The following is a 22,456-nucleotide window of genomic DNA, read 5'->3' on the forward strand; positions in this document are numbered from 1 at the left end:
ATACACGCACGCACGCACGCACGCACACACACACACACACACACACATATGCACGCGTAAGCGCGCACACTCCTCCAGATACAAATGTTTCACACACACACACACACACACACACCCATTTTGAGGTTAAAGGGCATAGGTTGCTGTATAAATAAATACTTGAAGAGGAATAGTATCATAACATTACTAGTATTAATTGTTTGAAATCTCTGAAGAATCTCATCATAGTGTACACACACCGGCAGTAGCCCCCGTGGCCCTTTCAAAATTTCCCCCAGAGGAAATTTTCTAGTTAATAATTCTTATAGCCATCTAACCACACTTTTGAACCGTGTGGCTCAGGTTCATCCCTACATATTTGGTATACTTATGGGAGAGATACCATTTATGATAACGCCCTTTTATTAATATATTTGACAGCCTGTGCAAGGTCATCACCCGTGATGGAGGCAATTGGTATCTGTAACCAGATACCCCAACATATTGGACGCCCCGTTGCGTAATTACAACAATTTTATGAGGCCAAACACTTTCTACTTTGCTGTGTGCCTATACTAAAATAGCTTAATACGTTACAGCCTACCTAATCACTGTAGCCTGATGGATGAACACATCAAATTAAAACCTTGTGAATAAATAGGATATCTTGAAGGCTATACTGCACGAATATACCAAAAATAGTACCAAATATAGTACTTTTTTGATACAATTTTAAAGTTTCATTATATTTTGGGCCTGAAATCCACGTTGAATCAACCCTTCTGATGGGATCAGTATAGAGTTTTTGGATCAAAGTGATCCCAATCCTATTAAAAAGTTCTAAAAAAAACCCCAAACTAAAGGCTTGATCCGGATCAAAACCAATATTGGAAAAATTGGGCCCTGGAGATCCTGGTACCATATGAAACCAGAAGATATCAGGAATCTATATGCACCAGGAGAAGGAAAGAAAAAGACAGAGAAACTGCTGCACCTGCAGACCGGCGTTAGCCCCGCCCACACCGTTTATTAACAGGTGACTGCACAAAAAAACGATGACACGCAACTACGTCACATTTCAGCTCTCAGTCCTTCAGTGTGCAGGATTTAGACGGCCTGTGACATCATGAAGTGTCCCCGCAGGACGCCCCAGTGTCCCCAGTCTCTGCTGGGTCAGAGTCCATCAGTCCAGCTCGTTCCAGTGAAATGTTGTAGTTCAGTAGTCGTCGCGATTAACTCTTCTTTTATTTTTTTGGTAGCATCGCCACATCAGGGTGTGCAGCCGGTCGCCTTTAGGATCCACGAATCAGCTGTTTGTTTTATGATGACATCACAAAATGTTTGACAAAACCCACGAGGAAGAAGTAGTAAACAGTTTTCATCTTTGCACAAACTTCAGCCTTGTTTCCTTTTATTTTTCATCAAACAAGAAACACGGAAGAATGTCAGTCCTGCACGAGACCTGAACCAGCATCTGAAAGACCAGAACTAGCATCTGAAAGGCCTGAACCCACCTGAGACCAGAAGCTTTAGGATTTCATTCTAAAATAAATCAGAATTCAGCTGAAAGTGTAAAAGAGCAGGAGGATGAAAATGTTTCCCTGAAGCCTGATGTGTGCTGCTTCCTGTGACCACTCTGGTTTTTAAGACATTAATAAATTCCCATAATTATATATTGACGCTTTAGTAACGGAATGATAATATAAAGGTCATTCAGTTACTTTTATTACATTTTTCAAACATTTTCACAGTTTTGTTAACGGACAATGAAAGAACCTCCATTTGTTAAACATTCTTTGCCAGAACAGGACAAAAATAAATATAATTTAATTGATAAGAGAAATGTCTTTACGTTACTAGCACTAAATCTTAAGACAGTCTTAACCCCAAAAAAGAAAAAGACTATTAAATTAGTTCTATATGTTAAACATTCTTTAGCAGAGCAGAAAAAGTGTGTATTTAATATGGAAAATGTGGCAGAATCCTGATGTTTTCTACCTCCTATCAGCAAAAAATGTTGTTGGTTTGTTGGACTTTGTTATGAAATGAAATATTTAAATATGAAATAAAAGTTTCTCCTGCTTTTGAAAAGAATGTCTAAAATATGGAGCTAATAAAAGATTACATGTCCCCTTAAAAATCTTTCCTTTCCATCGTCTAATAAATGGAGATAATTTCAACAAGCGTCTGCAGACAAACAGTAAATGTGTTATTAGTTATTAAGTTATTAAATGTCAAACAAGCTCAGAATTCTAAAACGAAAAAGCGTTCGCATGGAGTCGTCACCCCACAACAAAGCCTCAGTATGTTTCGATTTCTATTTCCTGAACACGTGGCAAAAAACTCTAGACGAATGTTTTCTAAAAACACTCGACAGGCGGATTTATAAAAGATCTCATCACCATCCAGTTATTACATTCCATATTGAAAAGTAGACAATTTCTAAATTTATAAGCTCTCAAATAAATACGTAAAAAATATAAATAACTAAATAAATAAATAAATATTACGGAGCAGCAGAAAAGTCAGAAGCAGAGAGCCTGACCCTCTCAGAAGCTTAAAATGTGTCAAAACACAATAAAAACTCTTTGGAAACAAACAAAAAACATGGTATGGACTCATGGTGGGGACTCAAATCTGCTCACAACTCCTGGGATGTGTTCAGGTGTAATCAGGTGTTAGTTCAGGTGTGTGTTCAGGGGTGAGTTCAGGTGTGGGTCCGTGTGTTTTCAGGTGTGTGTTTAGTTGAGTTCAGGTGTGTGTTTGTTTGTTTAGGTGTGTGTTCAGGTGTGAATTCAGGTGTGTCCAGGTTTGTGTGTTCAAGTGTGTTTATGTGAGTCTTCAGGTAAGTTCAGGTGTGCGTTTGTTTGTGTGTGTGCTCAAGTGTGTTTAGGTGTGAGTTCGGGTGTGTCTAGGTGTGTCAAGGTGACTTCAGGTGTGTGTTCAGGTGTGTATTCAGATGTGTCCAGATGAGAGTTTAGGTGTTAGTTCCGGTGTGCTGGGAGTTAGTTAAGTGTGTGTTTAGGTGTGTTCAGGTGAGATCAGGTGTGTGCTCAGGTGTATGTCTAGGTGTGTTCAGGTGTTAGTTCAGGTGTGTGTCCAGGTGAGTTCAGGTGTGAATTCAGGTGTCTTTATGTGTGTTCAGGTGTGTCCAGGTGACTTCAGGTCTGTGTTCAAGTGTGTCCAGGTGTCTTTATGTGTGTGTGTCTCCCTGTAAGTTCAGGTTTGTGTTTATGTGTGTGTTCAAGTTTGTTTAGGTGTGTGTTCAGATGTGAATTCAGGTGTGTTTGTGTGTGTCCAGGTGTGTTCAGATGTGATTTCAGGTATGTGTCCAGGTGTGTGTCTAAGGGTGTTTGTGTGTGTATTCAGGTGTGTGTTTATGTGTGTTCAGGTGTGTGTTTAGGTGTGAATTCAGGTGTGTGCAGGTACGTTCAGGTGTGTGCAGGTATGTCCAGGTGTGTGTTCAGGTGTGTCAAGGTGTGTCCAGGTGTGTTTCTGTGTGTGCTTGCAGGTAAATTCAGGTTTGTGTTTGCGTGTGTGTGCAGGTGTGAATTCAGGTGAGTTTGTGTGCATGTCGAGGTGTGAATTGAGGTGTGTGTTCAGGTGTATGTCCAGGTGCGTGTCCAGGTGTGTGTTCAGACGTGTTCAGGTGTATGTCCAGGTGAGTGTCCAGGTTGTCTTCAAGTTGCGGTGAAAGACGTGACATGTTTTGGATTATTTTTGACTTGGCGTGCTGAAGTTGAACTCTGACCTTCTGTGCGTTTGTTTCCTTTTTAAACGTATTTAAACATATTTTAGTGTTCGTGTTGGAAGTTTAAGGATCCTAAAGGCGACTGAAAGTCTCTTCGAGGTTCTTTGTTTTGTTTTTTAGCGTCTTCGCTAACGGTGATGTCATAGTTCGTCCAGCTGCTCAGTGATGACATCAAGAGAGAGGCGGAGTCTCCACATCCCCAGTCCCCCCTCCCCCCGTTGACTCTCCATGAGAGCCAATCAGAGTGCTCGGAGGAGGGTGGATCATCTGAAACCCGCCCAGATACAGGACTGAGTAGAGGGAGCTGATTGGCTGCAGGTCCGTCAGCTGACCAAGTCCGAGAACCAAAGAAAGACAAAGAAAAGAAAACAACTGGAGGAGAAAAGAGAAAGAGATTATTATTAACAGACATGTTTTAAATGACACATGCAGAATAAAGAGATTCTGACACAAATATCAACATTTAACTAGAGATGGTCCGATCAGGTTTTTTGGGACCGATACCGATCACCTAAAGCCTCACCGATCCGTTTACCGGTCAGAACCGATCGATCACGTGGCAAGATATTAATTTTTATATTTTACTCTTGTTCCCCCCCCCCATCAATTCAACCACTCATGCACAGGCCTTTAGTCTTTCATTTATGTCAACCTTGTAATAATTTATTTACTAGATGTGAGATGTGCCTCTATAGGGCATTCAAGAACAGGTAAGAGCTTCATGTTAAAAGTTCAGTCATTTATTGATACTATACATTTAAATGGCTGTATTGTTGCATATCGTATAAAATAAAATAAAAATAAAAATTGAGTCTATTTAACAGGCTAAACAAACTCAAAATGCCAGTCTGAACATTGGTGGCATTATTGCACATTGTTACACAGTACAGTGTAACATATTATTATTGCTCACTCTCACACTTACATATCTCTAAATGTCTAAACGCTTGCATAAATTGCCGCTAGCGTGTGTGACAGCGGACTCACTCACTTTGAAAAAGTTCCATATCGCAGACATGTTGTCGGTGTGTGTCCGTGCATGCAGGCTGCGTGACCACAACACAACACTTCCTCGTTTTAAAGCGGCAGCGTTTCGGCACACTACCACCATCTTTGGATACGGAATGTATATCACACCATAACAAACAACGCTTTGGTAGCTAAGCAACCAGGGCCAGCTGGCGGCCACCAATCAGAGCAAAGTAATCAACTGAAATTAACTGCTCCTGTGAAGCCACTGACAGAGAGCGAAAGACAGAAAATAGTTCTCCTCGAACAGAAGGCATTTTTGGGTAAACCGTAGCTCCTATCATTGAACCGACTTTACTTTGAGCATCCTACATACAACAGTGTTCAAAATAATAGCAGTCCAATGCGACTAACCAGATTAATCCAGGATTTTAGTATATTTTCTATTGCTACATGGCAAACAAGATACCAGTAGGTGCAGTAGATTCTAGGAAAACCAACAAGACCCAACATTCGTGATATGCACGCTCTTAAGGCTGTGCAATTGGGCAATTAGTTGAAAGGGGTGTGTTAAACAAACAGCAGTGTGGCATTCAATCAGTGAGGTCATCAATTTTGTGAAAAAACAGGTGTAAATCAGGTGGCCTTTATTTAAGGATGAAACCAGCACTTATTGAACATGCATTTCTCTTTGAAAGCCTGAGGAAAATGGGTCGTTCAAGACATTGTTCAGAAGAACAGCGTACTTTGATTAAAAAGCTGATTGGAGAGGGTGTAAGAGTAATTTTGATCTCAGTCACTTTGAGATGCCAGACTCCCTCCCCCTTTCCTGCCACTACTTTAAGGTCCCCTTTGTGTTTCAAATGTGATGTCCAGACGAGGTTCACACACCTAGAAAGGTCCTCTTTGTGTTTTAAGTTGTGATGTGCAGAACTAAATGTAAAAACTGCAGGAGGCCACCCTGGGGGGGGCAGGGTGTCGACGCCAGACCTCTGGTTAGCACATGGGTGTGCCCCACACCTAGTGGGCGTTCTCCAGGCATAAATTGGGCAGTTTTCCTTGGATTCAGGGAATTCAGGCGAAATAAACCTTGTCGGCCGGCAAAAGTCTCTATTTCATTCTTCACCAGCAGCAGAGAAAATTTCCAATACAATTTGGTGTCAGAAGTGGGATCCCTCGAGTGATCGTCTAGGACGGGACGCAGACAGTGACGGGCCATCCTGGAAGAAAAAACTCCAAACTCAAAAATCTTCTGAGAAGGGAGAGCTGACCGCAAATGCCCCGGATCATCACCGCTGGGATTTCCAAGAACACAATTAAGCTAAATTCATCTGGTGAGCACTGAAATATTGACATTTAAGTTTTCTTTATTTCAAAAAATTGGGTTTAAAATTGGCATAACAGTTCTCATTCACAATCAATCTGCTTTTTTTCCCCGCTTGTAGTGTAACAAAACGAAGCGATTGGGTTTTTAATTCGAAGTGACTGGGTTTTTCCTTATGAAATAATCTGCCGCTTGTAACATAAATAAAGCGACTGATTCTTTCCTTACGAAATATCCTGCTTTTTTTGCTTATAGCATTAATGAAGCGAAGCAATATAGAGACGTCTGTATTGTATAATAGTCGTGCGCTGCCCCCATTTGGAATGGGGAGTAAAAATTCCGTCAAGGTTGGACCTCCGGTGGGGCCGATTGTGGATATTATGAGAAGGAAATGGGGGGATAAAAGTCTAAAATATTTAAATGTCTGGACAGCTGAGTTTGGATTCCCAATAGGGGGATCCCTTAGTTTAAAAAATATATCGATATTAGAAGAAAAACTAAAAGAAAAAGAACAAATGAGAAGAAAAAATTAAGATTTCTGTAAAAAAAATAAAAAAAAAATACAAAAAATTTGAAAATATGGAAGGTCAGAAAGAATGTTTTCAGATGTGGAAGGGGGAAGCAGAGGCGCGAAATAGAAAAAACGTACAGAAACAACTCCTTGTTGACTTGCAGATTTCTTCTCTGTTTCCACTGTTGGCGGCTTTGAAGCTGGATCCAGACCTTGATGGCAACCCCTCTATTCATCCATCAGCCCCACCACCATACAATGTAGTACCCACCAGCACAAGAAGGAAAGAAGACTCCACCATGCCACCACAAACGACCAGTTCAGGAGCAGCTCACTGTGCCACTGACATGTCTGCTTCACCACAGCAACCTTCAACCAAACCCCCTTCTCCTCTCCCTATCCAAATCAAGATGCAGTTTTCAACATGCCCATGGTTAAAGTATCTGGACCAGAAGGTTTTCCATGGACTTCTGCTGACATCACAGCAGCCTCACAACATCTGCCTGACCCAACAACAGCAGAGGTTTTCAACACCTACAGTGGCCTTCAACTGCCTGATTGATTAAACAACATTCCAGATGTGTGGGAAATTCATCTCTGTAACTATTTCTTAAGTGGACTAAAACCAGACATTGCTTCAGCAGTCAAAAGTTCCTTCTTTGGCAGGAATGATGCACATCTGTCTGAACTTCGCAGACACGCCATATATGCACATGACCAAATGCTTTCAAAGAAAAAGAAAAAAGAAGAGACCACACAAAAAGAGCTTCCCATGGCAGCAATAACCATGTACAACACATTACGAGAATATGGACAACCAAATCACAAACAGAGGGGATGAGGAGGACATGGCCGACATAAGCAATGGGGAAAGAAAACTCCAAAGAATGTTTGCTTCCTCTGTGGTCACCGTGGACATTGGAAACGTGAATGTCCCAATAAAAATCTCACCAAGCCCAATGGACAAATGGGACTGAAAGTGAATTGGGGTTGTCGGAGAGGGATGGACTCCTGCTGACAAGCCAAAACCAACCTGTGAGACTGAAAGGAGGTACTGCACCACACCCACACACATACTGAGCAGATTAATATACAATCTATTGATAAATCAAACAAAAGAAATACAATTACTTTAGCATATGTACATTTCACATCTGATCATTTCAAGTTTCCACAACATAGATCTCACTACAAAACTATCACAAACAAAGTGATATCGTTTATATCAATAGTAATAGTTATATCAATAGTGTGGAGCAGAACCAGTTTGTTAGCAGACCCGGGTCACAGCCGGATGATGCTTCACTGTGATTGGCCAGTCTGCTTTCGCGGGGCAGGACTAAATATGAAAAAAAAAATCTGACAAAAGGTTTCTCAGCTGTTTCTTGTAGTATTAGATGTCCTTAACAACATACCAAAAGTTAGCAAAATCTGACCACTAGAAAGGTGTCATTTTCAAGATGGGCAGGAAGCCACCAACACTAGGCAAAGCCATCTGAGAAAGGAGAAATCTGTAATTACTGAAGGGAAACTGTAAAGTGTCTGTGGTGCAAGGTGCTCATGCAGGAAGGCTCACTGGAACTGTACAGATCTTTGTGGTTGTAAATGTAATAAATAATATGAGTGAAGCTAATAAAGTCCAATTAAATTTATGCATGTTATTCATTTTTCAGAATATATATACCGTATATGACCTATATTAATGAGATGGAAATGACGTAAATACATGACCAAAATTAACATATCTATTGGATCAAATAATCATCTTGTGATATTTTCAATAGCTTCAAATGATTCCTTGACACAGAAAATGTAGATTTTGAGGCCAAGATTGACCTTCTGAGTGGCTTGGAAGATATATTGGTTCTCATTGATTTTATATGGCTGCCATCTCCAATCCCAAATCTTGATGAAATGGCTCCCATCAAAAAATTAAACTTATGGTGATGGAGAGCATGTGGAAAAAATCTGGAGCTTTTGTCCGACGTGTCCTCTTTACTTAGCTCAGCCTCCTGATGAAAAGGAGTAATGGTCATTTTAAAGACCTGGAGGTTTTGAAAATGGGGCATTTCTTGTGCATGAGTCAAAAATTGGTAAAATTTTTAAGTATGTTTTTAAGTAAATCTGATACTACCGTAAACCACTGAGAAACCTTTTGTTAGAATTTTTTGAGGGTTAAACCATATTTGCTCTCGACTGTGTAAAAACTGAAACTCACGCTGTCCTCTGCGGCTCCAGTGCTACGTTTCAGACTTGACCTCCTGCTGCTGGAACTGCTGGACCCCCTGATGCTGGACTGGTTGGACCGGTTGGACCCCCTGCTGTTGGACCCCCTGCTGCTGGACCCCCTGCTGCTGGACCGACTGTTGGACCGACTGTTGGACCGGTTGCTGGATCGGTTGCTGGATCGACTGTTGGACCGACTGTTGGACCGGTTGCTGGACCGACTGTTGGACCGATTGCTGGATCGACTGCAGACTGGGATCTGGTCTTCTATCCTTCAGGTTCGAGCTGATCTCCTCCTCAGGGTCGTAGTAATAAAACTTCCTCAGGTACGAGATCAGAGGCCTGGAACAGAGACTAGAGTCAGCACAAGTACACATGCTGTGTACTCAGAGTATCTGACAGCAGTACAGAGGACTGCGTGGCGGCGGGGGTGGCAGCAGCGTGGACTCACGTGGGCAACGGCAGCTCCTGGATGTGGTCGATCCGGACCAGCTGTCTGATGCAAAAACGACAGAGATGCTGCAGAGATTTAACGCTGCTGAACCTGGAGACCGGATACAGGAGCTGGACCGGGGTCGGGGGGAGACCTGCACACACACACACACACACACACACACACACACACAGACAGACAGACAGACAGACAGACAGACAGACAGACAGACAGACAGACAGACAGACAGACAAATAATAAAATAAATGTAAAAATACAGAATCTACATTTTTTCAATACATGTATTTATTTAATTCTACTGCTTGTATTGTATGTTTCCCCCTGAGGAGGACGGAGGGAGGCAGCTTATTGGTTACCGGGGACTCTGGAGCGCAGGAAGTAGAGGAACTTCCCATTCTTGGAGTGCATGATGGCGCGCTCGATGAACTCCACCACTGAGTGACAGCGGTCCTCGAACTTAGGGTGACACCAGAGACTGAAGGTCCCTACAGGAGGACAAACACCAAGCCTTATAATATGTTCAGAAAGATTTTAATCAGATCAAACACTTAATGACATCATAATAGGGCTGGGCGATATGGCCCTAAAAGATTATCACGACATTTCAGGGTATTTTTGCGATAACGACATTCTTCACGATATTACAAAATACTGAAAAATATATAGAAAATATGATTTTTTTTTGTCTGTATAAATAATAAAAAGCATGCAACAAAATAAAAATCAATCATAAATCTAAAATGTAGTGTCAAGTGCAAATCTCAACAGTTGCCAAATACAAAAAAGTACTCTTGACTCTATTAGCAAATAATACAAAATAACCATCTGGGGGGCATTTTTAAGTAAAATACATCAATCTCATCCACTTTGAGAGCTAAATGTTAGCAAACACCTCACATAACATTTATCAGTCAACAGGGCTTTCCACTAGGTCATGGAGCAGCCAGACAGTGTGGAAAAATAGCTGGCTAGGGGGGCCCAGGGACATGCCCCCCTGGAGAATTTTTTTTCATAAAAGCTCAAATTGGGTGCCTCTCACACATTCTAATGCCACTATTCCATTGTATACACTGATCTTAATGATTGCATATTTGAATTAGTTATTGTAGAGGAGAATAAAGGTTCTTGTATGTTTTATTTAAGGCATCTTATTTTTCACACGCACATGGAGAGATTATGTGGGTACATTCAGTGAGTGTGTGTCAGTGTGTGAATGCGCCTCATGTCTCGGAGGAGGACGGAGAGGTGGGTTGGGGTTTTGACTGACTGACTGGTGACAGATGACACAAAATAACAATATATTATTAATAGTGTAGATATACTTTTAGTAGCTTGAAATGTGATGTTGAGAGCCGCCACAGTCTACGTTATTAATGGAAACGCTTAAGCCACTACGTCAAGAAGTAGGAATGTCGCCAATATCATGATATGCATTTTTTAACTCAAAACAAATATACCGGTATACTCGTGAACGATTCGATATGGCACACCCCTACGCCATAAAAAACAAAAACTTTTATTCTGACACTAAAACACAAAAAAATCTGAGAGCAAAATTTTCCAAACAAAAAACATTACAGATGATTTAATAATAAACAGTAAATATCTGTATTTAAAATATATATGTGGCATAACTGAATGTAAAGTTTTACTGTCAGAGACAGAAAGATTTCTTAATTTTACTTTCAGTAATATGATGTGATTTTTTTTTCCTCACAGAATTCAATTAAATGATACTGTAATCCATTAAGTCCTGTTATTTTCATATACAGATTTAAACTGTTATGGGTTAAAAATAATTAAATTGTTCTGGCATTTTCTCTGAATGTAGAAAAAAACAAGAAAAACCTGTAAAACAAATTATATTTATATTTTAGTTTATATGAGCTGATCACTGTGTGTGTGTGTGTGTGTGTGTGTGTGTGTGTGTGTGTGTACCTCTGTAGTGCTCCATGCGTGTGTGGTGTGTGACCCCCTGGGACCTGAAGCTCAGACTCAGGATGTATCGGGGGTCTGAACTGTCCCGGACCAGGAATGACCCATCTGGTTTCCCCTTCAGCTTCATCTCAGCATCCTCCCAGTTCATCGGGCCCCAGTACCAGCCACACTGCACACACAAACACACAGGTCAGATACAGGTCATGTAGCCACTCAGTGGACATACATGATGCTGGCAGCCCCGGGGCCCCACCTTCTCCAGCTCTCTGAGGCTGGTGGCGAAGCTGCCGGCGTCGGGGCGGCTAAGCGGGCAGCGGGGAGCGAGCCGCGGTGCCGCCAGCTGACCGTCCGGCCGCAGAGGGATGGGCCGCGGGAGACCTCGCAGGAACGTGTCTGATCAGCACACACAGGAAACAGCATGATGTCACACCTCAGATATTATCAATATATTAAACTTATATAAAATATAAATAAAATATATACAAAACATCTAACAAGTAAATGTAAATGTATATAAATCTAAAAGTCCTGCAGCTCTGATGCGTCAGAACAATCAGAATGACTCAAACAGGATAACAGTTAGAATGACAGAAACCAGAAAAAAAGTTTAAATATTTTTTTAAAGTATGAATAAAACTGAATTATTATAGAATCACTTTTCCAAGTGTCCTGAGGGTTGTAAAACCAGTTTTCTCTACATGAAGTATTGTCATGTTTCCAGCCACTTCTGTCCTGTCCTTTCCTCTCTGCTCTGTGTAAACAGATTTTCAGTGAATATTTGTCACATGACCGTTGGTCTCAGCAGAATCAATTATGTCTTCACAGTGTCTCTAAGGAGCAGAATTTAATGTTTTTAACAGGATCTGGTTAGTGCAGACTAGGGGTGGGCGATATGGCCCTAAAAGATTATCACGATATTTCAGAGTATTATCGCGATAACGATATTCTTGACGATATCAAAAATACTGAAAAATATATAGAAAATTATTTTGTAGTCCATATAAATAAATAAAAATTGTACAACAAAATAAAAACCAATCATAAATCTAAATGTAGTGTAAATTGCAAATCTCAACAGTTGCCAAATACAAAAAAATTACTTACTTGAGTATTAGCGAATAATAATAAAAAATAACCTTCTAGGGGGTCTGGGGGCCCCCTGGGAGAAAACTTTGTACATTTTATAGTACAATGTGATCAATCTCGTCCACTTTGAGAGCTAAATGTGAGCAAACACCTCACAAACACATCATTGCCTATTTTAATTAATTATTGTAAAGGAGAATAAAGGTTCTTCTATGTTTTATTTAAGGCATCTTATTTTGACAGTCTTCTTGTAATTTCTGTGGTGGATTCTGTGCTCTTATTTTGAAAGCTGCATTTGTGAAGCGACAGGAACTAATAGTATAGTAGCTTTTTGTGATTAAAACAACTTTAATTGTTAGCTAATGTTAGCTCGCGGCTAACGAACGGCACAATGCAACAGTGTGTTTGGACCGTTTGGACCTCTGACAGGACAGGTTGATAGTGTTTAGATCGGCTCACGCACCCGCAGACGCACAGAGAGAGAGAGAGGGGACGGGACTGATACATTACAGACAGGTAGGTGCTTGTTTTGAAGCGCAGTGGGAGGGCAGCTCGGTATATTCAGTGCGTGTGTGAATGCGTGCGCATGTCTTGGAGGAGGACAGAGAGGTGGTCGGGGTTTAGACTGACTGACGGGTGACAGACACTCTGTTGAGCAGAGACACAACGCAAAATAACTTTACGTTATGGATAGTGTAGATATATTTTCAGTAGCTTGAAATGTGACGTTAGAGCAGCACAAGAGACTCTGGCGGGCAGCCAAGGTCTAGGTAATTAATAGGAAATCCTTACGCCACTTTGTCAAGAAGTAGGGCATGTTGCCAATATCGTGATATGCATTTTTTTTACCCATAAAAAAAATATACCGGTATTATCGTGAACGATACGATATGGCACACCCCTAGTGCAGACACTTTATTTTAAATGACACATGTAGAATAACCTGTGGGCCCACCACCCGCAGTGTAGGGCATAAGGGTCGGATGCGTTGTAATTCACCTTGTAAGTAACCTTGGCGTGCTGACCCACGGATGTGGGGAGATGTGGATTGCACAGAAATCGTCGGGCTCACACACACATAGCTTGAGCTCCTGAACCAAACTCCTGGAGAGAGGCTGGACTCTCTCCAGATACTCACAAGCCCCTGGCTGAGCGCTACTGTGTTGGAGTTCTCCCTGAGGAATGATAGGGTTGAGAAGGTCTCTGACTGTAGTTTGTGCATATGCACCTAACAGCAGTTCTAACAGCAAGGCGCCAGGGTTGGATGAGATTCGCCCTGAGATGCTGAAGGCTCTGAATGTTTTTCAGTGTCGCGTGGAGGTGTGGGACAGTGCCAGTGGAGTGGCAGACCGGGGTGGTGGTTCCCATTTTTAAAAAGGGGGACCGGAGGGTGTGTTCCAATTACCGTGAAATCACACTTCAAAGCCTCACCGGGAAAGTCTACTCCAGGGTGCTGGAAAGGAGGCTCCGGCCGATTGTCGAACCTCAGATTCAGGAGGAACAATGCATCTTTCATCCTGGCCGTGGAACAGCGGACCAGCTCTTCACCCTCGCAAGACTTCTGGAGGGTCATGGGAGTTTGCTCATCCAGTCTACATGTGTTTTGTGGACTTGGAGAAGGCTTACGACCGTGTCCCTCGGGGGGTCTTGTGGGGGGTACTGCTGGAATATGGGGTACCGGGCTCATTGCTACGAGCTATCCGGTCCCTATATAACCAAAGTGAGAGCTGTGTCCGCATACTCAACACAACTTCATTGATGTGGGCATTGTACCAGAGCACCAGTCATGGTGAAGAAGAAGCTGAGCCGGAAGGCAAAGCTCTCGATTTACCGGTCCATCTACGTTCCAACCCTCACCTATGGTCATGAGCTTTGGGTAGTACTGAAAGAACAAGATCGTGGATACAAGCGGCTGAAATGAGTTTCCTCCGTAGGGTGGCTGGGCTCAGCCTTAGAGATAGGGTGAGGAGCTCAGATATCCGGAGGGAGCTCGAAGTAGAGCTGCTGCTCCTTCGCGTCGAAAGGAGCCAGCTGAGGTGGTTTGGGCATCTGCTAAGGATCCTCCCGGACGCTTCCCGTTAGAGGTGTTCCAGGCACGTCCATCTGGTCGGAGGCCCCAGTGAAGACCCAGAACACGGTGGAGGGATGATATCTCTCTCCTGGCCTGGGGGGCTCGGGGTCCAGGAGGAGCTGGGTGTTGTGGCTGGGGAGAGGGACGTCTAGAATGCCTTGCATAGCCTGTTGCCCCCGTGACCCAGCCCCGGACAAGAGGAGGAAAATGGATGGATGAATGTAGAATAAAAAAAGATTCTGACACAAATATCAACATTTAACACAAGCTTTGGTCACTTTTTATAACCAATGATCTGTTCAAGGACCATCGGAAAGTTCAAACTCTGATGATAAATCTGTTTTTACAGATTCTTTCTTCTTCTTCAAACAGATTGCTGGTGATTTTTTAATGAAAACATACTTTTTGGGGGTTAGGGTGTGTGTGTGTGTGTGTGTGTGTGTGTGTGTGTGTGTGTGTGTGTGTGCGTGCGTGCGTGCGTGCGTGCGTCACCGTTGAGGCTCAGGCTGTGCTGGATGGCGTTGAGGGAGGGGGGCAGGGCCAGCGGTCGTGGGGGCAGAGACTGCATGGATGCCCCTACACCACGCTCCATGAATGCACCCTGCTGCTGAGGAGGACCCCCGAAGTCATCTGCAACACACACACATGTTACACACACACACACACACACACACAAAGTAGAAACAACAGGAGAAGAAGAGTACCGAGCAGACTGAGGCTCCGTCTGGGAGGAGGAGGGGGGGTCGGGGGGTGCAGAGAGTTCACCCCCCTCCGAGAAATATCCACATCCACCAGAGACACCGTCTCACCTACACACACACACACACACACACACACACACACACACACACACACACACACACACACACACACACACACACACACACACACACACACGTGTTAGAGCAGAGGTGAATGTTAGTATTCAGCAGCAGAGGAAACAGATGTTTGACCTTTGACCTCACACTCACTCTCGCTGCTTATTAACATAAAGTCTTTTTGATAAAAACATTCTGACATGAAAGAAAGTTTCCCAGCGAGACGCCATGTTGTCACACACACACACACAGGATCCAGAGCTGGAGGCGGAGCTCTGTTCATTCCTATGAAAGATCTTACCGGTGAAAGCAGGTGTGAAGGGCACCGGAGAGAAGGCACTGTGAGGCCTGGACACCTGCAGCCTGGACACACACACGCACAGATTAATGCGAGTCACATTATAAATTATATTTAACAATATTCACCTGTATTACATTGAAATAATTCATATCATCATAAAGTAAATGCTGTTCAGAGTTCTGACATGGTTCAACAAAAAATCGTCATAAAAAAATATTTTTAAATATAAAAGATTTAAAGAACAGTGTGAGTAAAGTCAGAAACAGTTACCGCTTCAGAGGAATGTTCCTCACATTTCAAACTCCATCCCTGAATGCATCGTGTGTTAGAAAAATAAACAAACCTGAGATTTAAATAATTAAAATAAAGTTGAATTGAATGTAAGTTGAAAAGGGTTGCTTTTATTCACGTTTCATCTCCACCATACTACTACTATTATTATTATTATTATTATTAATATTATTATTATCATGATGATTATTATTATTATCATTATTATTATTATTATGTCTTCAAAATAAAAGCCCACAGTAGGATCTGTGTGTAACCTAAACATCTATGGTTCTAAAAATGCTCTTTAGAAACAAGTAGTTTAACAAAATAAAAGCCCCACAAAGTAACTATATCTGAACAGGAAGTTCAAGGTGTGTCTGTAATGTTAAACTCTAACATTTCTAAAGAAGTTTTCTAGTTATTAGGCCTGGGCCGATAATCAATAAATCAATTAATCGCACGATAAATTAAATGAACTCAATTATTTTGCCGGCCTCGATATATCGCCATGCGCATGCGTGTTTGTTTTCCTCGTCTGTTGCCTCCAAGCAGGCTGGATGACAAGAGGGTTCACTCTGTGCTCGATCTCAGCACCTGGGCGCTTTTGTTCCATAGCAGAATGAGCGGAGTGAACCCTCCTGTCAGTCATCCAGTCTCTTTGTCTCTGTGGGGAAGGCTGGGCCGCTAGCATTGGCTACACACAGAGTGCAGCAGGTGAGCCTCGTGCGGAGCAACGCGAGGAAAAAAGATGATTGCAAAGCCAAATGCCACAGCCCCGGTGTGGGAATATGTCGGTTTCGAACCGAATGAAAAAGGTGAGCCCATCAACACACGGACGAGCCTGTATGCCGAATTTGTTCAAAAGTGGTGGCAACAAAAAAAGCCACCACAACAAACTTGCATGCCCATCTAAGGCAGAACCACCCGACCCAGTTTTCCCAGCTGGGGAAAAAAACTGCACCTGGAGATGCAGAGCCTTCGTCCCGACAGTCAACACTGGTCGACAAAGTAAATATAAACGCTGTGCGCTCACAGAAAGTGGAGTTTGCTACATCTCAAAATAAATGCTGCCCTTTAAAAAAAAAAAAAAATGTTTGTTTTATTTATTTAGGATATTTAAACGTTCTTAAAATTACAATGGTAAAAAACACTGAGAAATAAAAGTGTATTGTATTTGAAAGGGTGTGCATTATTATGATATATTATGTTGACAATAATATTGTTTATCGGCAATAATTTGTGGGACAATATATCGTCCAGCAAAATTTGTTATCATCCCAGGCCTACTAGTTATAATTTTATTGTGTCACAGGCACACAAACACTGTTGCCACGGCGACTCGAAGGATGCTTATCGTCATGACAACAGTGAAAAAAAGTTCTCCAGGATTCGTCTAAAGTTTGTTCAGTTTTATTTTTAGCTTTCAAACAAAACATGCAGGTTCTAGCTCTGTAACTTTATAATATACATATTGTTTATGTATTTTTTAAAAATACATCAATAATATATTCACACACGGCAGGAAACTGAAACTAGATGGAAGTTTAGATTGACTCTGTTTTTATTTTTTTTAGTTTATTGACAATTAAACTTGAACTGAAACTCAATTGGATTTTAATTTAAAACTATTTTCATAATAATGGTGTATGTTCCGTCATAGGCGGTGCATATATGAAAAAAAACAACTAACCCTAAAAAAATTCTACCAAAAGGTTTCTCAGCTGTGTTGTGTAGATTAGATATCCTAAATAAAATAATAAAAGTTTATCAAAAGGCTCACTGGAACTGCACAGATCTTTGTGGTTGTAAATGTAATAAATAATACGAGTGAAGCTAGATAAGTTCAATTAAATGTATGCATGTTATTTATTTTTCATAATATATGTACCATATATGACCTATATTAATGAGTTGGAAATGATGTAAATACATAGCCAAAATGAACATATCTATTTGATCAAATAATCATCTAGTGATATTCTCAAAAGCTTTAAATGATTCCTTGACCCAGAAAATGTAGATTTTCCATCTCTGATCCACAATCTTAATGAAGTGGCTCCCATCAAAAATTTAAACTTATGGTGATGGAGAGCATGTGGAAAAAATCTGGAGCTTTGGTCCGGTGTTGGTGTTGGTTAGCTCAGCCTCCTGACTAGGAGTAATGGTCATTTTAAAGACCTGGAGGTTTTGAAAATGGGGCATTACTTGGAGTCAAAAATTAGTAAACTTTTAGTACGTTTTTAAGTACATGTTATACTACTGTAAACCACGAGAAACCTTTTGTAAGAAGTAGGGTTAAACCATATTTGCACCTGACCAAGAATATTGACAACATTATTATATCATGTCAATTATTGAATAATTGACACGAATATTAAATCGATTCAGAGGCTTCGATCAGTTCAGTTTGTATCAACTCATAAAAGGAAACTAAAACCCTTAAATTTAAAACTATTTTCATAATAAAGGTTCCGTGAGCCGGTCTGACCTGTCGGGCTCCGAGCTGCTGCAGGTTGACCCCCACACGTCCAGCAGACTCCCCCCAGATGAGGTGGACGAGGCCAGGGATGGCCTCTTGTCCAGCAGCCCCCCTGAGCCGCCGCTGGAGCTCTTGGTTCTGAACAGCTTGCTGAGCCGGACCTTCAGGGACCCGCCTTTCCTCGACTTCCCCCGCCGCGGCGTCTTCTCTCCCCCACCCTCCAGGACCACCAGGGGGGAGGAGCACCGCCCCAGACCCCCAGACGCCACACCCAGCTTGGGGGTGGTGGCGCGGCTCTGGGGCTGCGAGCGGGACTGGTGCTGGTGGCGCAGGGCCGGACCAGCGCTGGAGGACGGGAGGGGGTCCGGGGAGGCTGGGAGGGCGGCTGCCTGGAGGGGGTACGGGCAGGGGGGGGTGTCGCCACTGATGGGGGGACGGGGGGCTACGCAGGAGGGGAGAGACACAGCGGCGCCGAGGACCGCCAGAGAAGACCGGCAGCTCTGGTCAGTGCAGACGCCTGCCTCCTCTGCCAGTCTGTGGACCTGCCGCATCAGACCGCTCAGAGTCCCCCCGGAGAACACAGGCCCCGCCCCTCCAGACGTCCCACCGCCACCCCCCACTCTCTCCCCCTTCTCTGCATCCTGCCCGAGTCCACTCACCTCCTCAGATCCCAGACCTTCCAGGACCAGCAGGGCGTCACTGGTCTCGCTGGGATCCTCGCCCCCCGCCCCCGAGGCCAGCACACCATGACAGGAGCACCGAGACAGCGGCAGCACCACCTCGCCGCCCCCCACCCCCTCCCTGCCCTCACCCAGCTGACCCAGCCTCCGGGCCAGAGCCAGAACCGGGTCCTCGTCCCCGCTGGAATAGTTCTTCCGGGGTTCCAGCAAGCCCAGATGCAGCGCCTGGTCAAGCAGGCCCGGGGGCCACTTGGCCAATCGGTCCGTCAGCAGGCGGTGTCGGTGGCACAGGACCGACCTGGACTCAGAGTCCAGAGCCGGTATGTCCTGCTGGGAGGTCTGGGATCCGTCGGACCCCTTGGACAGTCTGAGGACCGGGTGCCACTGGAGGAGCTGCTGCGGGGGCAGGTTCTCTTCAGCAGATGGGACGCTGTGCAAGTTCTGGTCGGACCCGCCGCCAGGTCCGGGCCCGGCTGTGGTGCTCCCGGGCCCAGTTCCGGATCCAGAGTCCAGCTGCTGTTTCTGTCTCTCTGGGGGCGGCTGCTCCAGTCCACACTCCAGGATCCGGTCTCCGGACCGCAGCAGGTTCTGAAACACCATCAGCTGCGAGCCATGCTGAACCGGGAAGTCCACGAACCGCTGCGCTGCGACGGCAAAGTCCTCCGGCGGGGGGGACCGCGGGGACTCGGAGCCCGGCGGGGCCGTCGGCAGCCCCAGCCCGCCGTCCAGCTCGCTCTTCCCGGGCAGCGGGGAGCTGTAATGCGGGGAGGCCGAGCCGAGGCCCGGCGAGGGGCCGCTGGGATCCAGATCAAACCCGCCGCCATGGTGCCCAAGCCCGGCCTTAACGGACCCGAAACCGCCGCCGCCGGACATCCGGCTGTCCGGTTCGTCCAGCCGGTCGTACTCCGCCGCGGAGACGAGCCGCATCAGGACGAAGTCCGGAGACATTTCCTGCTGCGCGTCATTCATCCTGAAGCTAACAGAGCTAACGTGGCTAGCTCGGCTAACCGGGCTCCTCTTACATAACACCGATATAAATAAACAGCTGGGAGCTAACGGAGCTAACGGCGGCTAGCTGCTGCCTCCTCCCCGCTAAGCGAACCAGGCCGCCCGGCGGAGCTCCGGCCGACGGACATGTAACGTCCGGTCCGGGTCGAGACGGTAACGGCTCCGCTGAACATGGACCGACATGAGAAACCCGTCCGTTGCGCCGCTCGGTGACGTTAGCCCGCTGTTAGCCTCCTACCGACTACCGAACCATCCTCCGGTGAGACGACATGGCGGCTGGCGGGAGCGCGCGGCGGCGGCGCGGCGGCGGGATCAATAATCGATCAGCTGATAAAAACCCAAACTCATCAACCGAACAGCTGCCGGTACCGGAGAGCTCCTCACAATGGAGGGGTGTGTGTGTGTGTGTGTGTGTGTGTGTGTGTGTGTGTGTTAGTGTGTTGGTGTGTGTGTGTGTGTGTGTGTGTGTACGTGTGTTTGTGTTAGTTTGTGTGTGTCATCAATTCTCGAGTGGTTGATTATTTAGTTTATTTATACTTTTTAAGTACTTTTTTGTATTTAAATATTTAAGTTATTTACTCTTTTTATTCTTTAAAAAGAAAAAAATCTCGCTTTGGTTTTGTAAAGTCACTTTTAAAAAAACAAATAACAAAAGATTGTTATCATCAATATTTATGTATGATTTGAATATATTTTATTTGAATATATTTATATTTTGTATTGACGTTTAAGCTTTTTATTCATATTTATTAATTTCCGTCCTATTTAATTTGTGTTATAAGTAATTAGGGCCTTGGGGCAATCGCACCGAGCACTGGTCCCATACAGCAATAGCTGTAGGGAACAGTCATATAGTTTTTTATCAATCCCTGTTCAATGACCATGATCATTTTTGGAGAAATTCTGAGATTATAATGGGGAATGTTCATGTCACAGTGTGTGACATCATCAACAGAGTGTAGAGGGAGAGAATAAATTGTCAAAAAATAAATTTGAAAACTGCACTCCAGGCCGCAAATTCCACTCTACAGAAATAATTTATACATAGAAATGTAGGAAAATTTGTCTTCTCACTCACAATCCTCTGGTAAAGCTGTCAGAGTTATAGTTTGGGCGTACGACGCATAGATGCACCACCAACACCACCAACAGCCTCATTGGGTCCCATATTAAAAACGCAGGAAGATTTCGGAAAAAAGGAAGATGGAACAGTTTTTTTAGATCGCTCTAACAAAGCTATTTTTAAATTTTTCTTTAAAAAATCATATGTAGACGTTCAGGAAGAACTCGGGACGCTCAAAGTGAAGTCAGATCAATGATAGGTCTTATGGTTTTGCCAAAAATGCTTTCTGTTCGAGGCCAGAAATTTCAGTCTGTCCACCTCTGCTGTCACTGGAACAGGTGCCAGTTAATTCTGTTGATTGCCTTTGATCTTTGATGTGATTACAGATACACACACACACACACACACGCGCGTAAGCACGCACACTCCTCATACATGCATACACATGCTTCAAACACGCGTGCGTGTGATTTTAGTTACACACACACACACACACACACACACACACATTTTGAGGTTAAAGGGCATAGTTTGAAATCTCGGAAGAATCTCATCATAGTGTACACACACCGGCAGTAGCCCCCGTGGCCCTTTCAAAATTTCCCCAGAGGAAATTTTCTAGTTAATACATTTGTTTTTGTAATGTTGTCACTTAAAAAAAACATGGTTATTATTAGGGGTGTGACGATACTCTCAGCTCACGAGACGAGAGGAGACAAGATTTTAAGAAAACTACAATGACACAATATATTAGTGCATTTCCCGAGCTGTGGATGAGTCCACTGACACCACTGATAATGCTCAGTTGATGGTGTTTGTGAGATGTTATGATTAAAAAAGGAAGTTTTTATATATTGATTAAAATGTATCAATTTATGTCAAAATGGAAATTATATTTTAATTACAATTTAATTTTAAGTTCATATTTTTGTTGTTTTGAATAAAAAAGGACATTTTCTTTTGAATGTGGCATGTGGCCTGACCGACCTCAATAAATGGATCTTTGAGTCATTGAAAAAAGTCTTTGTGGCCCTTTGATTTGAAGATTTGTACTTGAATACCCCTGCTCTAAAGTATTAAACCCACAACAAGAAATGTGACTTTAACACTCCTTTACAGAGCTCACTGTCCTACTGATAAAGACTTGGTTACTGGACTCCTCTCTCTACAGTTTCTGTCTAATATTTTCCTCCTCCTACACACACTAAATGAAGTTGATGTAACTTATTTAATCACAACCCGGACTGACCATCAGATTCTCTTTTACATGAACGCATCTTTTAAATCGTTACTCAATGTCAGCGTTTTTACTAATAACCAAAAATAAATCAATTTAGCTGACCTCTGAACGAAGTTTGTTCTCAAGCTTCCTACGAATGTGAGCAGACAGCAGAAAAAATAATAATTTACATTAAATTAATGTTTATTTGTTTAATAAAACATATTCAATACCGAATTCACCAGGAGAGTCTGACACCAAAAAGTCTTTAAAGTTGTTGTGCAATGTGAACATTTTTACTGTGAA

The 22,456-nt window shown here is 43.4% G+C and overlaps 1 protein-coding gene across 2 annotated transcripts; it reads right to left on the reverse strand.

Moving 5' to 3' along the window:
* Nucleotides 1-1,027: 1,027 nt before the first annotated feature.
* LOC131982745 (suppressor of cytokine signaling 7-like) lies at nucleotides 1,028-20,250 on the reverse strand. 2 transcript variants are annotated; one of them, XM_059347330.1, is made up of 11 exons: nucleotides 18,190-20,250; nucleotides 15,429-15,490; nucleotides 15,014-15,118; nucleotides 14,802-14,939; nucleotides 11,406-11,545; nucleotides 11,153-11,321; nucleotides 9,571-9,699; nucleotides 9,212-9,347; nucleotides 9,086-9,102; nucleotides 8,753-9,055; nucleotides 1,028-4,102 (listed from the first exon to the last, which is right to left on the reverse strand). In XM_059347330.1, the coding sequence occupies exons 1-10, from the start codon at nucleotides 19,827-19,829 to the stop codon at nucleotides 8,775-8,777; spliced, it is 2,817 nt and encodes a 938-aa protein (XP_059203313.1). In that variant the 5' UTR covers nucleotides 19,830-20,250; the 3' UTR covers nucleotides 1,028-4,102; nucleotides 8,753-8,774. The 2 variants fall into 2 exon arrangements, with proteins under 2 accessions (XP_059203313.1, XP_059203312.1); XM_059347329.1 differs by having other exon boundaries at nucleotides 8,753-9,102; nucleotides 18,190-20,249.
* Nucleotides 20,251-22,456: the final 2,206 nt, after the last annotated feature.

The sequence above is a fragment of the Centropristis striata genome, chromosome 13 (genome assembly GCF_030273125.1).
Source record: "Centropristis striata isolate RG_2023a ecotype Rhode Island chromosome 13, C.striata_1.0, whole genome shotgun sequence".
Taxonomy (NCBI): domain Eukaryota; kingdom Metazoa; phylum Chordata; class Actinopteri; order Perciformes; family Serranidae; genus Centropristis; species Centropristis striata.

Excerpts from the sequence above, each read along its gene's own strand:
- LOC131982745 (XM_059347329.1), bottom strand. The coding sequence starts at position 19,829 with ATGAATGACGCGCAGCAGGAAATGTCTCCGGACTTCGTCCTGATGCGG. Across the intron at positions 11,322-11,405 it reads GCCTCAGAGAGCTGGAGAAG|TGTGGCTGGTACTGGGGCCC; the intron begins GTGGGGCCCCGG and ends TTGTGTGTGCAG. Across the intron at positions 9,103-9,211 it reads CAGGAGCTGCCGTTGCCCAC|GCCTCTGATCTCGTACCTGA; the intron begins GTGAGTCCACGC and ends TCTCTGTTCCAG.